Source organism: Mobula birostris, chromosome 13 (genome assembly GCF_030028105.1).
Source record: "Mobula birostris isolate sMobBir1 chromosome 13, sMobBir1.hap1, whole genome shotgun sequence".
In the NCBI taxonomy this organism is placed as follows: domain Eukaryota; kingdom Metazoa; phylum Chordata; class Chondrichthyes; order Myliobatiformes; family Myliobatidae; genus Mobula; species Mobula birostris.
Window position 1 is genome coordinate 70,949,957 of NC_092382.1, and position 14,281 is coordinate 70,964,237.

The 14,281-nt window shown below is 42.3% G+C and overlaps 1 protein-coding gene across 1 annotated transcript in view; it reads right to left on the bottom strand.

Annotated features, from left to right (window-relative positions):
* Positions 1 to 14,281, bottom strand: part of LOC140207987 (uncharacterized) — a 133,750-nt gene that overhangs the window by 55,895 nt on the left and 63,574 nt on the right. The window contains 5 exon segments of the mRNA XM_072276519.1: positions 474 to 523; positions 676 to 759; positions 923 to 1,090; positions 1,246 to 1,332; positions 3,146 to 4,877. Coding sequence (XP_072132620.1) covers positions 474 to 523; positions 676 to 759; positions 923 to 1,090; positions 1,246 to 1,332; positions 3,146 to 4,877 — 2,121 coding nt within the window.

Below are 14,281 nucleotides of genomic sequence, written 5' to 3' on the forward strand. Positions count from 1 at the left end.
ACCCCTGACATCTCCTCTGTACCTACTCCCCAGCACCTTAAACTTGTGTCTCCTTGTGGCAACCATTTCAGCCCTGGGAAAAAAAAAGCCTCTGACTATCCACACGATCAATGCCCCTCATCATCTTATACACCTCTATCAGGTCACCTCTCATCCTCCATCGCTCCAAGGAGAAAAGGTCGAGTTCACTCAACCTATTCTCATAAGGCATGCTCCCCAATCCAGGTAACATCCTTGTAAATCTCCTCTGCATCCTTTCTATGGCTTCCCCATCCTTCCTGTAGTGAGGCGACCAGAACTGAGCACAGTACTCCAAGTGGGGTCTGACCAGGGTCTCAGATAGCTGCAACATTATCTCTCGGCCTCTCAGTGTAAAAGACTACAGAATATACTGTCTTTAGCAAAGTGAGCAAACTAATTCTCTGCAGGATATTTCCAGCCCGGCACACTGGTGGACCAGGCTGAGCTCCTACCTGGGCTCTTCCCGTTTGTGTAATTATCCAACAACCACAGGCCCCACCCCCTTCCAAAGAAACCAAGAGACGGCATCTAATGAGTTAAGTCTGGAGGGTCGTCATTAAATAAATGGATGGCTGTTAAATGGCTGGGGGAGTATGAGATCAGCCAAAACGTCCCCATTCCGCGAGCGGTGATGTTGACACGTTCAGTTTTCACAGCATCACTGCCAGTCCGGGTCTGGAATCCTGCAGAGACATCAGTTCCTTCTTCCCGGTCTCACTGAACTGATTTCTCCAAAGCCTGAAACAGATTGAAGAATAAAGAGGGAATAAACAGATTACACAAGAGTGTCAGTAATGGGGAACTGGGTTAATTCTTCAGCAACAGTCACAGAAAAATATCGGAAGAAACCACACGGCTTTGCTGATATTGTATCACATTGAGCATTAACAGAAACACTCACCCTATCCACACCAGTCTCAGGAGGTTCAGTACGAGACGGCGGAGAGCGGGGACAGATTGGTCTGTGAGCCAGTTGAAGCTCAAGTTCAGTGCATTCAGTGATTGGATTGTACTGAGAGCGGAGACGAGTTCTTCGGCACCGGAATCTCTGAGACCGACATTGTACAGCCTGGAGATGAGACAGAATGATGGTGAAGGACACAGAAAGACAAGAGACGGCAAAAGTACCTATTGTTTGTCAGTAACATAATTACTGATCACATTCATGTTCAGTGACTGACACATGATGACTGGAAACACGATCTCCCACAGTTTGGTACTCACCACAACTTCTGTATTTTACACACCCGGTTGGTCAGAGCTGCAGACAGCAGTTTCACTCCTGGATCTCCCAGAGTATTCTCCCCAAGTCTAATATGATCAGAGAAGTCGATGAAGTAAGTGATTGAAACGTGGGTGTAAGAGGATTTCAACACTCGGCCACTTCAGGAAACACCAAACCCCTCAGAAAATCACTGGTCAATTCCCTCACCGTCAGTGTTCCTGACTGACCATCTCCAGATCATTAATATGTGTAAACCTGTAAATACCCCAATTCCCAATATCAGATCTGTCTACCGCATTTCCCCTTCACCCTGTGGGAATTCTCTTCCCTATTCCCCTCAACTGAGAGGGTCAGAGGATCAGGGGTGAAAGGTGAGACAATGTGCATGGGTAATGGAGAAAGAGAACCCTAACAGAAGATACTAAATAAGAAGGGAGATCCACACAGGAGGGAAGTGATGGGGATGAAGATCCAACATGATGAAGGAGAATGGGGCAGAGAGATCCGACAGCAGAACGATGGATGTGGAACAGAGAACCCACGGGACAAAACAGGATAGGAAAGGGGGTTTCCAAGGAGAAGGAGGAATGGGAACAGAGATTGCACATGAGGAAGAGGGCATGAGAAAGAGATCCGGCAGGTGCAAGGGGAATGGGGATAAGAGACCCCACAGGAGGAAAGGAGCAGTGGGGATGAGAGGTCGCACAGGAGGAAGGGGATGGGAAAGAGAGATCCCAAAGGAATAGGGATTGGGTTGAGAGATCACACAGGAGGAAGAGGGATTGGAAACAGAGGTCCAACAGGAGGAAGATGGATGGAGAAGTGAGATTCCACAGAAGGAAGGTAGATGGGGAAGAGAGCTCACACAAGAAGTTAGGTGGGGAGATCCCACAGAAAAAGGGGGATGGGGAAGAGGGATCCCACATAATCATGGCGATGTAATTCGACAGGAGAATGTTGATGGGTATGACAGATCGCTAGAAGAAGGCAGCATGGAGAAGAGGATGATGCATAAGGGGATGGGGAAGAGAGATCCCACAGAAAGAAGGGGGTGAGGAAGAGAGATCTAACCGGAGCGAGGGGGATAATAAAAAGTCTAACAGGAGGAAGGGGGTTATGAAACAGACTTCTTTTACGAGGAAGAAAATGGGGAAGAGGCACCTCACAAGAGGGAGGAGGATTGGGAAGATAGATCCACACAGTAGGAAGATGGACCATGAATAGTGATCATTACAGGAGCATTAGGGATGGGAAGGGAGATCCAATCCGAGATAGGAAGACTGGGAAGAATGGCCTAACAGGAGGAGGACGATAGGGAGGAGAGCTCCCACAGAAGGAAGTGGGATGAGTAAACAAGACCCCACACTAGGATGGGGAAGGGAAAGAGAGACCCGATAGAAGGTGGGATGGTAAAGAGAGATCCCCCAGAAGGAAGGTCGATGGGGAAGAGTGTTTCTTACAGGCAGTTCTGATGGGGAAGATAGAGGTCTCTCTCACAGAGGTATATCTCTCTTTCTCACTGGGGAAGTATCTTGCTCCCCTTCACAATGAAGGCAAGAAGCTCCGAACAAGCTGTTGCAGTCAGTGTGGGTCTGGGTGTGAGTAACAGTGAGAAGGAACGTTGTCAATTGATGTGTCACAGGCAGCGAGAAACATGACTATTCCTGTGATTTACTACCATGAAACCAACGGCCGTTTTTCGCTGATCAGATGAATTCTCCAACAACCAATCACAAGAAACCACAGAACCCACTCATCGGGAGAATTACTGAACGATCCTGGGCCATTTGTCACAATTCTTCACAATTTGTTTTACTATAGTTTTACCCATATTCCTTTACATTGAATCAACACAATGGAACAGTTACACTGTTCAGAATGACTCATAAATTAAGTTACCTCAACTTCCTGCATTTGTGCAGCCCAGGTCCCAGACGCTGAATTCCATCACTCTGAATTTGGCAGCGAGTGAGGTCGAGGTATTTTATTGCACCACACATACCAATGAGATGAGACAGGACTGCACAGTCAATCGGGGTCAGACGCATTTCACTGAATGAAAACTTTTGCACAGATCTCAGTGTGGATTGAGTCAGTCTACGATTCTGAGACTCAAACAGGTAGTGCAATGTTGTCAGGAGGCTCCTTTTACCAGCTTCACTCTCTGTGTTTCCACTCTGGCTTTTAACCTCTTCCTTCACCCAGTCAATCACCCGGCTGGTTGTTTGCTGAGAAAATGGACCCAGAAACTCCACCAGGCTGTGAGCTGTCATTGGGGCGGAGAGACCAGCAGCAAAACGAAGAAACACCTCAAATCGCCCATATGTTGAGTTGTGGGCTTTCGTGAGGAATTTCAGAATATCCCCGGGATACGGATTCAGGAATTTTGCGAGTGCAGCTATAAACTCTTGGATGCCGATGTGTTGGAATGTGTACACCACGCTCCCGGCAGAATCCTGTCTCTCAAAAAGCTCCATTAGAAGTCCAGAGAGGAATTGGGAAGGCAGCAGATTGTTAGTTATCAAATCTTCATCTATAAACACAGTCTTCCTCCTGGACACTCCTGTGAATGCCAACTGACCGACTCTAAGCAACACATCACGGGCGTTTTCAATCTCACCACTGTACTTTTTCAGAATGTTGTAAATATAGTAGCAATACAGCTGGGTAATGGTCTTGGGAGCTTGGTGCGGATCCATGTCTCGTTCTGTGAAGAAGGGCCCCAGTGCTAGAGCGAGGATACCGCAGCAGGAGGGGCTGTAGCTCATGGTGTACAGGATCTCGTTCTCCTCCACGTGTTTGAAAACAGCTGCTGCCACCGTCTGATCTTCAAAATGCCGCATGAAATATCTGTTTCTTTCCTCACCAACAAATCCCTTGATTTCAGCCCAGATACCGATCTCTGCCTTTTCCAATAAATCTAACGCAGTGGGTCGGGTGGTCACCAGCACTGAACACCCTGGGAGCAGCTTGTGCTGGATTAAACTGTACACAATGTCAGACACTTCACATCGCCACTCGGGATCTGGGCACTGGTGCTGAGGTTCAGTGTATCTTCGACTGTCAGTGAAGTCGATCCTGTGTTTGAATTCATCCAAACCATCGAATATAAACAGCAGTCCCTTTGGATTTTTCAAGACCTCTCTCAGGATCTTTCCAAAGTAAGGATACTGATGCAGAATCAATTCCCTCAGGTTTATTCTGCAGTTAATTGAGTTTAAATCCCGGAATTTGAAACTGAAGACAAATTGGAATTTGTGGTATATTTTCCCTGTGGCCCAGTCATAGACAAGCTTTTGTACCATTGTTGTTTTCCCGATTCCTGCAACTCCGGCCACCGCTGTTGAACACCCAGATATGGATTTACTCCGGGAAAAGCTGCTTTGGAATAACTGATCAGTCCGGATCTTTTCCATCTCTCTGTGGACATGTTTCCCCCTCCACTCCTCCTGATCTCTACCTCTTGCCAGCAGTTCATTGTCTACCAGTCTCCGATCTCGAACACTGGAAATGACCGTGAGCTCAGCGTATTGATCAACCAGCTGGAAAATCTTCTCCCTCGTCAGGATCGCGTTCACTCTGAATGTTTCAGTCTGCACCCGCAGAGTCTCTTTGTGTTTCTGTTGAACATCTTCCATGGGAACAGAGGACATAGTCAAAATGTTAAATGGCTACTCTGGCAAAGAACTTTCTAACTGCATTTCAACATTCTGTGTTTGAGATTACATGAATTAATTCAATGTTTCCACGGATATTAGGTCAGAAAATAACATTTTCAGGGACACCTGAAACAACTGCGATGGATGTCCCAGCAAATATCGATTCCTCATAGTCTTCTACTAATTCGTTGTGAAGGTGAACATCCCCCTGATATCCCATTGCAATCCCGCCTGCACTGCTGTGGACGTTTCCCTTTTCAACAACATGTCACCATTTTGTAAGCACTGCTTGCATCATTAATAGATTTATGTTATTTTTGATCTGGTGTGGAAAGATTGAGAGCAAGACTCCGTGTATTTTGGCAAAGCTGCACAGTTGGGATTCACAGATGTCCACAGCTCAGTGCATGAAAACAGGAGCAGAATATGTATGAAGTAGTCAAAAAGGGCAGCATCTGTGGAGAGATTTACGGAGGTTTCTATCGATAACACATGGGAAGGACAAGTCAGATAATTGGTAGAATTTAGTTGCAGGGATGGAGGAAGGATGGAAAGATGAAAGGGTATTGTCATGACCAGGAGAGTCCACACACGTCTCAGTGATGTGTGTTTGTGGGAGAGAGTGGTAAAGTCTTGGCAACTGATACTGATTAGTCGAGCAAAGGGGTTGTGGGGTATTATATTATTGACAGTAAGTCGGTAAATTTATTTATTATTGTCACATGTACCAAGGTACAATGAAAATAATTTTTGTCTGCTATCCATATCGATCACTCCATTACATCAATACATTGAGATTGTACAAGGAAACACAGAGCAGAAAAGTTCAGGGAAACAGCGTTGACAATATAGTATAAATCCAAAATATAAATAGCAGGTCCGCTTTTTTCTGATCAACGCCCTGAAACGGTAAAATTCAAAACCTAAAGTTACAGTACAGTACACGAGTCTTATGCGAAGGTACACACACACACCTAAGAGGTTTGAAAGTACTGTATAAGCAATACAGACTCAATTGTCGCTTTAAAACGACAGCTCAGAATCTTTTTAATTGAATCTTGCTTAAAGCTAACATGGTTTTGTCTTTCATTTTCTAGTTTGCAGTCTATCCAAATGAGATGTAGTTTGAACAATATCGTCTGTATGAAATGTGCGCCAGAAATAAAATAGTATTATTTTTATTTTTTCTCAGCTCTAGCTGCTTCACCCTGAGGTACAAACATGGACATGAATACTCATTTCTCAATTGCTCGGAACTTCCGGACTTTTTTTTTGTGACGTGCATAAATATTGTTTTATAGGCCTAATTCTTGAATCGTACTGTGCAGTCACTTTGGCATGATGCCAGTGGAAGATATTACTATTGGGACAATGTATACCCTGTTGGTGTTCCAGAGTACTTCAATTTTGTCTTCTCGTTCAGCGCATTTCTGATCTTTTTTACTCATAGATTTATATCTGCTATGTTTATTGTGTTAATATCAGAATTGCATACACTTGTATGGAGTGCCGAATCCTGTTTTCGCTGATGAAATTATATCCTCAGAAGTTTTATCTGGCACTTGTGTAAGTTTTATGTCTGTTATTCCACTTTCTCTTTCTGTCCTTGGGAGTGTTAATCTAAGTGCGTTCAAGTGTACATAGTATTTTATAGTTTGTCATTTCAGTTCTTATTTTTTTCTTTGTAAATTTCCTTATCAGTTTCCAAACAAGCTTTTATGCCAGAAGTATAAGTTAATAAACTTCTGAGGCTGAGGTTGAAGCGTTCGGATAGAGATGGTGCTCGGTACTCGGTGTCGGAGGGCTGTTCAGAGCTCCAAGTTTTTGGACGACTCAGAGTTGGGCTGTGGTCGGGCATGGCAGGGAGAGTTTTCTTCCTTCTCCTGTCTGTGTGAGATGTGGGACTTCCGAGAAACTTTGAACTTTTTTTTTTACTGTGCCATGGACTATTCTTCATCAAGTTATGGTATTGTTGCACTGTTGTAACTATATGTTATAATTATGTCGTTTTGTTAATTTTTCAGTCTTGGTCTCTCCTGGGTTTTTGTGATATCTCACCAGAGGAAATATTCTATCATTTCTTAATGCATGCATTACTAAATGACAGTAAAAGAGGACTGTGTGTCCTCATAAACTAATCTAATCTGATATGGGTATGGCGAGAATATATATTGCTTTTGTTGTATTCTCTCGAATGTTTTCCCTTCATCACCTCTGATATATTTTTTGTGCTTGTTCATAACTCATGTACCCATATATTTCACATTCATCCACGGGTTATCATCCTGCTCTGTTTTCTGTTGCACAAGCTCTTTTGAACCTTTGTTTATGTTTAATGTTCATGTCTATACCTTATGAAAACATTTCTAATACTTGAATTAATTTCTCTGGCTTTACTGCTGAAGGAGCATAAAATTTCACATTGCCCACAATTTAACCCATTTCGAGATATATTTCATTCAATCACACAGGGGATAATTGGGCAGGGGTTCTGTCAGACAGAGTGTATTTGGTCTGCAGTAGCGGCATTTTGTAGTACATAATAATAATACTGTAAATTACGGTAAGAACAGATTACCGTAATGCAGCCAGTCAATACAGTTTCAATCACTCATCGATGGAAGTTTGAAAAATGGGAAAAAAATTCTTCAATCAGTTAATTCATTCTCTATATGTGCTAAACATGCATTGATACAGTTTAAAGTAGTAGTAGGGCTCATATGTCTAAGGATAAATTATCTCGTTATTATTCTCATATAAATCCTACATGCAATGGATGTCACTCCGAGATAGCTTCTCTAACTCATAAGTTTTGGTCATGTCCTTTGTTGAAAAAATATTGAAAGATAATTTTGATACTATCTCAACTGTTCTGAATATTGATTTACAACCTCACCCTATTACTGTCATTTTTGGGTTACCAATAATAGAATCAAGTAATTTAACCTCTTCAGCTCGTCGGATGATTGCATTTCTTACATTAATGGCTCAAAGATCCATTTTGCTGAACTGGAAAGAGATTAATCCTCCCACCACATTTCATTGGTTCTCTCAAACTATGTTGTGTTTAAATTTGGAAAAAAAATTAGAAGTGTTGTTTATGATCCCTCTATTAAATTTGAAAAAAAACTTGGAGGCCATTTATTCGACAGTTTCATATGATGTAATTTGACATTTTTTTGTAATATATGTTGAGAGGAACGGAGTCGACGACACTAATGGTTACTTTTTTTTTAATGATGTTTCATAACAGCCCCGTCTTTTTTTTCTTAGTTTAGTTGTTTAACACTGTTTAGGTTAGTTTTTTTGGGGGGGATATATTATTTATTTATTTATTTAGGTTTTTTTCATGATTTTTTTTAAGACTTTTTTTTGTTTTATGTTGCTCATCTGTATCCTGTACGATGGGAGATTTAACACTCATGTGTCAACTGGGCTATTTAACTATGTTAACCGCAACAATGTATTCCCAATAACTTTGTATCAATATTATGGTATGTTTATTATGAAACTAATAAAAAGATTGAAAAAGAAAGATAGAAGTTTGCCAAGGTATTCGATGACATGCTGAATCTCCATATACTCCTGAAGAAGCGCACGCACAGTTGCGCTTTCTTTGGAAATATATTTATATGATGTGTCCAGGACAGGTCCTCTGAGGTAGAGACACCCAGGAATTTAAAGTTACTGACTGTCTCCACCTCTGAGCCACAGGCGATTACTGCCTCATAGGACTCCGGTTCCCTCTGATGGGGTCTGCAATCAATTCCTTGGTATTATTGACAGATATTATCGGTATTATTGAGAGATAGTTGTTATTAAAAAATAACTCAGCCAAATTTTCAATCTCCCACCAGTATGGTGATTCATCTTTGATACAGCCCAGAACACAGAGACATAGGAGCAATGCGAATAGAGCAGGGAGCTAAGTACACTTCTCTGCAGTGCTCCTGTGCTGATAGAGATTGTGGTGGAGATGTGTTTGCTAATCAGCATTGACTGGAGTCTACAAGTGAGGAAGTCCAGGATCCAGTTACATAAGGGGGTATTGAGGCCCAGGTCTTGGAGCTTACTGAGAGGTTTAGGGGAGATGATAGTGTTAAATGCCGAGTTGTAATCGATAAAGAACATTCTGATGTATGCATTTCTTTCTGACCAAATATTCCAGGGTTGTGTGAAGAACAAACGAGAAGGTATCTGCTGTAGACCTGTTGCTTCGACAGGTGAATTAAAGCGTATGCAAGTCACCACTTAGCTAGGAGCTGATATACTTCAACATCAGTCTTTCAAAGCACATCATCACTGTGGATGTAAGCACCACTCGACAGTAGTCATTTGGACAAGCTACCATGTTCTTCGGCATCAGCGTGCTTGAAGCAGGGGGGTACAATACACTTCTGCAGCCAGAGGTTGAAGATATTGGTGAATACACCAGCCAGTTGGTCAGTACAGGTCTTCAGCACTCAACAAAGTATTCCGTCCGTACCGGATGCTTTACTTGGATTCACTCTCTTGAAGGCAGCCCGCACGTCATCTTCAGATATCGAGACCAAAGGACCTTCAGTAGACATTGGTGTGCGCGATGGTTTTTCACTGTTTTGGTGATTAAGGCGAACATGAAAGGCTTCAAAACGAAGCTCTGCTGACCACTATGTTGCAAGATTTAACTTTCTAGGTGGGTTATGCCATTGAAACCCTTCCACAGATGTCGAGCAAAGCTCTTTCATTCCAGTCTAGTCAGGAATCTTGACTGCGCACGAGAAATGGCATTCCGGAGATCATACCTGTACCTTTGTGGCATTTTTGATCTCTAGGCTTGAATGCCTCTGATCTGGCTTCAAGCGGATTTCGGATCTCATTTTTCATTCAGGGCTTCTGATTGGGGGAATCCCTGAACAATTTCGTGGGGGCACATTCATCCGTAACTGTTTCAATAAAGTCTACCTAACGGCCCTAATGTAGTTGTTCATGTAATCAGATGAGCTCCTGAAAATGGCCATGTTCACTGACTCAAGACAATCCTGTAACCGTTTCTCTCCCATCACCGACCGCCTCTTGAGTTGTCTTGATCTCTAGAGTTTTGCAGGTAGCAGGTGTACAACCAAGTGAGCCGACTTGCTAAAATGTGGTCTCGGGAGGAACGATGGGCTTTCCTTATCGTAGTCTAACAGCGGTCTAGTGTGTTGGGATCTCTGGTGCAGCAGAGTTATGAGCTGATAATCATTTGTCAGGGTTCCATCAGAAAGGGTTTCCTTCGTGAAACTTATTGTTCTGAAGCAGCTGTAAATTGCAATACATAACAGTAAAACTATGGTAAAATTATGGTAAGAATATATAAAGTTAAATTAATATGCAGTGCAAAAAGAGAAATAAAAGAAGCGAGGCTGTGTTGATCGGCTCAATGCCCTTTCAGAAATCTGATGGCACAGGATAGGAATCTGTTCTTGAATCGTGTAATGTGTGCCTTCAAGATCCTGTACCTTCTCCCTGATGGTACCATTGAGAATAGGGTATGTCCTCAGTGATGGGAACACTTTCTGGTGGATATGGATTTTTGCATCGCTCCTTGAAGATGTTCTGGATGCTGGGGAGGTGTATCCCCATGATGGAGCTGTCTGTGTTAACAATTTTGTTCCTGTGCAGTCACACCCTCAAGTTCCCAATACCAGATGGTGATGCAGCAAGTTAGAATGTTCTCCACAGTACATTTAGAAAAATGTTCTAGTGTCTTTGGTGACACCCCAGAACTCACCAATTCCCAATGAAAAACCGCCACAGTCATGCCTTCTTTGTAAGATTTAGATATGCTGGGCCCAGGATAGATCCCCACAGAAGCTGACTCACAGGAACTTAAAGTTGTTCAGACTTTCTACTTTCGATTTATCTAGAAGGACAATTGCGTATTCCTTCGTCTTATCCTTTCTGAAGTCCACAAAGAATTATTTGACCTTACTGACGTTATGTTCAAGGTTGCTGCTGTGACACTGCTCATATCTTTCTTTCCTGTACGCATCATCGTCACTATCTCAAATTCTGCCAGTAATAGTTTAGAGATGATATTTGAGGTTCGCCTACCCACACCGCTTTAGGCTCGGAGAGGGAGAAGTGCAGTGGGCTAAGCAGACGTCTTTGAAGTGCTCCAGTTTTGACTGACAGCGAAGTGCAGACTTTTTTTTCCAATCCACACAGACTGTGGTCTTCCAGTGAGGAGGTTGTTCATCCAGTTGCAGTGGGAGATACTGAAGTTCATGTTTTAGAGCTTTTGAATGCACCTGTAGGAATGATTGTTTTAAACAGCAGTTTGACAAAAGTATTAGCATTATCAGGGGACCCAGGGCAGCAAGAGGAGACAATTAAATCACATCAGCTGTAGACCTATTGTGGTGATTGGCCTGCCAGCTTGTGAGGGTTCACCCTCTTGATCGACTTTCTGACGTCAGCCTCCGAGACAGATAATAGGGTCGCTGATGCTACAGGAAATTATCGTAGCTATAGTTCTATTTTCCCTTTCAAAGCATGCATGAAGATCGTTGAGCTCGTCTGGGAGTGAAGCATCACTGTTGTTCATGTTGTTAGCTGTTGCTTTGGGGGAAGTAATGGACCGCAAACCTGCCAGAGTTGACGTGCATCCGCTTCCACCTCCAGCGTCAATCATAATTATTATTTTGCTCTTTAGATAGCCAATCGTAAGTCGTAGCTGGCTCCTACTGATTCGCAAATCCTGAATGCAACAGATCTAGTCCTCAGCAGACTCCGAATCTCCTGGTTTATCTCCGGCTTTTCATTCGTGTATGATCCATACTTTTTGATTCGGGCAATTGCAGTATGTGCTGATAGACACACACACACAACCAAACAGGTTTTAATGAAGTTAGTGACAATTGAGGAGTACTCATATAGAGTCAATGATAAATCTCTGAATCGATTCCAGCCCGCCGACTCAAAACAGTCCAGCAAACGCTCCTGTGCCTCCCTTGTCCATATCTACTTGGCCGTCTCTACTGGTGCTGTGGTCTTCAGTCTCTGCCTGTACTCAGTGAGTAGAAGTGCAGCCGGGTGTTCTGACTTTCCAAAGTGTGGGCGTAGGATGGCACAGTAACTGCTCTTGATGGTAGTATAACTGTGTTCCAGTGTCTTTGCTCCTCTGTTTCCACAGGTCACATGCTGGTGATAATTGTTTGGAGACTTTTTGAAGTTGGCCTGGTTAAAATCCTCCAAAATGATAGGAAAAGCATCAGGGTATGCTGTTTCCTTCCTGCTGATTACGTAAATCAGCTCATTTAGAGCCAGTTTGACACGGGCCAGAGGTGGGATATACACTGCTACCAAGATGATGGCTGAAAACACCCTGACAGATAATATGGACGACGCTTGATCGCTTGCTGTTCCAGATCGGGTGAGCATGAGTGAGATAAAACCACCACGTTTGTTCACCACGGGGACTTAATAATGAAGTGCACTGCTCCTCCTCTGCTTTTGAATACTCAGCAGTTCGGCTCATTGAGACGAATGTGAAGCCAACAAAATGTACCGATGATTCCAAGCCGGAAATCCAAGTCTCCGTGTAACCAAAACAACAACAACAACGTACCCGAATGTCCCTCTGGTACAGCAATCTTGCTCAGATCTTCGATTTCCTTTATCAGAGACTGAAGTTTTGCCAGCAGAATAGTCGGTAGTGGAAGTTTGAAGCCTTAACCAGACATTAAATCCAGCATGGCATCTATTTTCTATGATTGGAGACTGCTATCCGAAATTTTGGGGCTTTCAGTAGTGATAGATTTTTTAGTCACCTTAAAACAATTTTACTTCCTATGTTGTCCATAACATTAGCTGTATATTGCAACTGTAGCAGTCTATAGCCGGAATATTTGATCACCTCCACCGAGCTGCTCGCATGTGTGGCCTCCTTAATGGCGCCTCAGAATCTATTGAATATTCTGCATTTATCTAGTCCAAAGTTGATGTTGATACCTTTCTAAAATAGTTCCATTGTTTGAGTTAGCTTTACTGGTAACGGATTATATATGTATTTTACTGATGCGATTCAGTAAATTGGAGAGTGGGATTCAAGCTGCGAAAGACCATAGTGGGCTTAGAGAATCACCCTGAGAATTCTCTCTGTTTATTTTGATAATGCTGTATTTTTTGTTGTTAATAGATAGTGTGTTTAGAGTACGTCACTTTTTCATCAGATGTTGTAGGAAGTTCATAAGAAGTGGGTGTAGCTTATATGTATGTATTCTATAATAATATAACTTCTTTTAACCATGAATGTGGGTCAGAAATAAATGCTTTATGGTGGTCAAGATAACAATATAACAACATGAAAGAGTTCTGCTTTTCTATAGGGATTGATATAGGTTACAGAATCGATCATTACTAGATGCTCTTTACGTCCTTTCATGCGCTTACGCCATCGTTTCATCTCTTCAACAAGTATATTGAGTTTATTTAAGTAAGCTGTATTTCCCAATTAATCACATGATGTTACAATTTTATATATAGTTTGTAAACAATTAATAGGATGATATTTTGAAGGACTACTTCAGGTGCTGCTACTACTACTACTATCTTTAGGTAAGAGATATGATTTACCTTATTATTATATTTATTATTATTATGAGCCGATTTTAACAAAGTGGGTGACAATTCGGTAGTCTTAGAAATACCGACTTACAATTGTCATTGATAGTTGTGGTACATACATTTAGGCCTTTGCATCTGCTGCTCAATGCGAGTTGGAGAAGAGAGAATGTTTGAGGTGCGCAAGCAGTAAGCAGGGAGGCTTTATGCACGGCAATTAGCGTCATCCAAACTTCAAGTTGGGCGTTTGACAATCCTGCAGAAAATTAACATGCTTGTGAACTGTGGTGAATTGGCCTTTTGGAATTATAATTGTCTTCCCCATAGAAGACAGATGTTATTGAGATTTAGTCTGGCTGCAGTTCTTTGACAAGTGCTGTTCTGCAGCACTGTGCACTGCGATTTGCCATATCCAGATTTATTTTTGTTTATAAAATACCCGAAATAAAATGTTGATTGGAGTTTGCAAAGATTGATGATATCGTGAAGAGTGTAGAAGACTACTAATGGAAACAGTGCAGTGTAGATTGGTTGCAGATATGTTGCAGAAATCATGTTGTTTAAATTGGTCAAATATGAAGTATTTAAACTTAGAACGTGAACATACAGTGCACTGTTAAAGGCAAGACCATGAACGGTGTTAATGAGCAGAGAGATCTTGAGGTCAAAGCTCATATTTCCCCAAAAAATGGATTCAAGGGCTGGTAGGGTGACAAGGAAGCCATGTTGCTTGCTTGTATTTATTAGTGCAGGATCTTAGTTGAAAAGCTAGGTTGCAGCTTCACAAGAA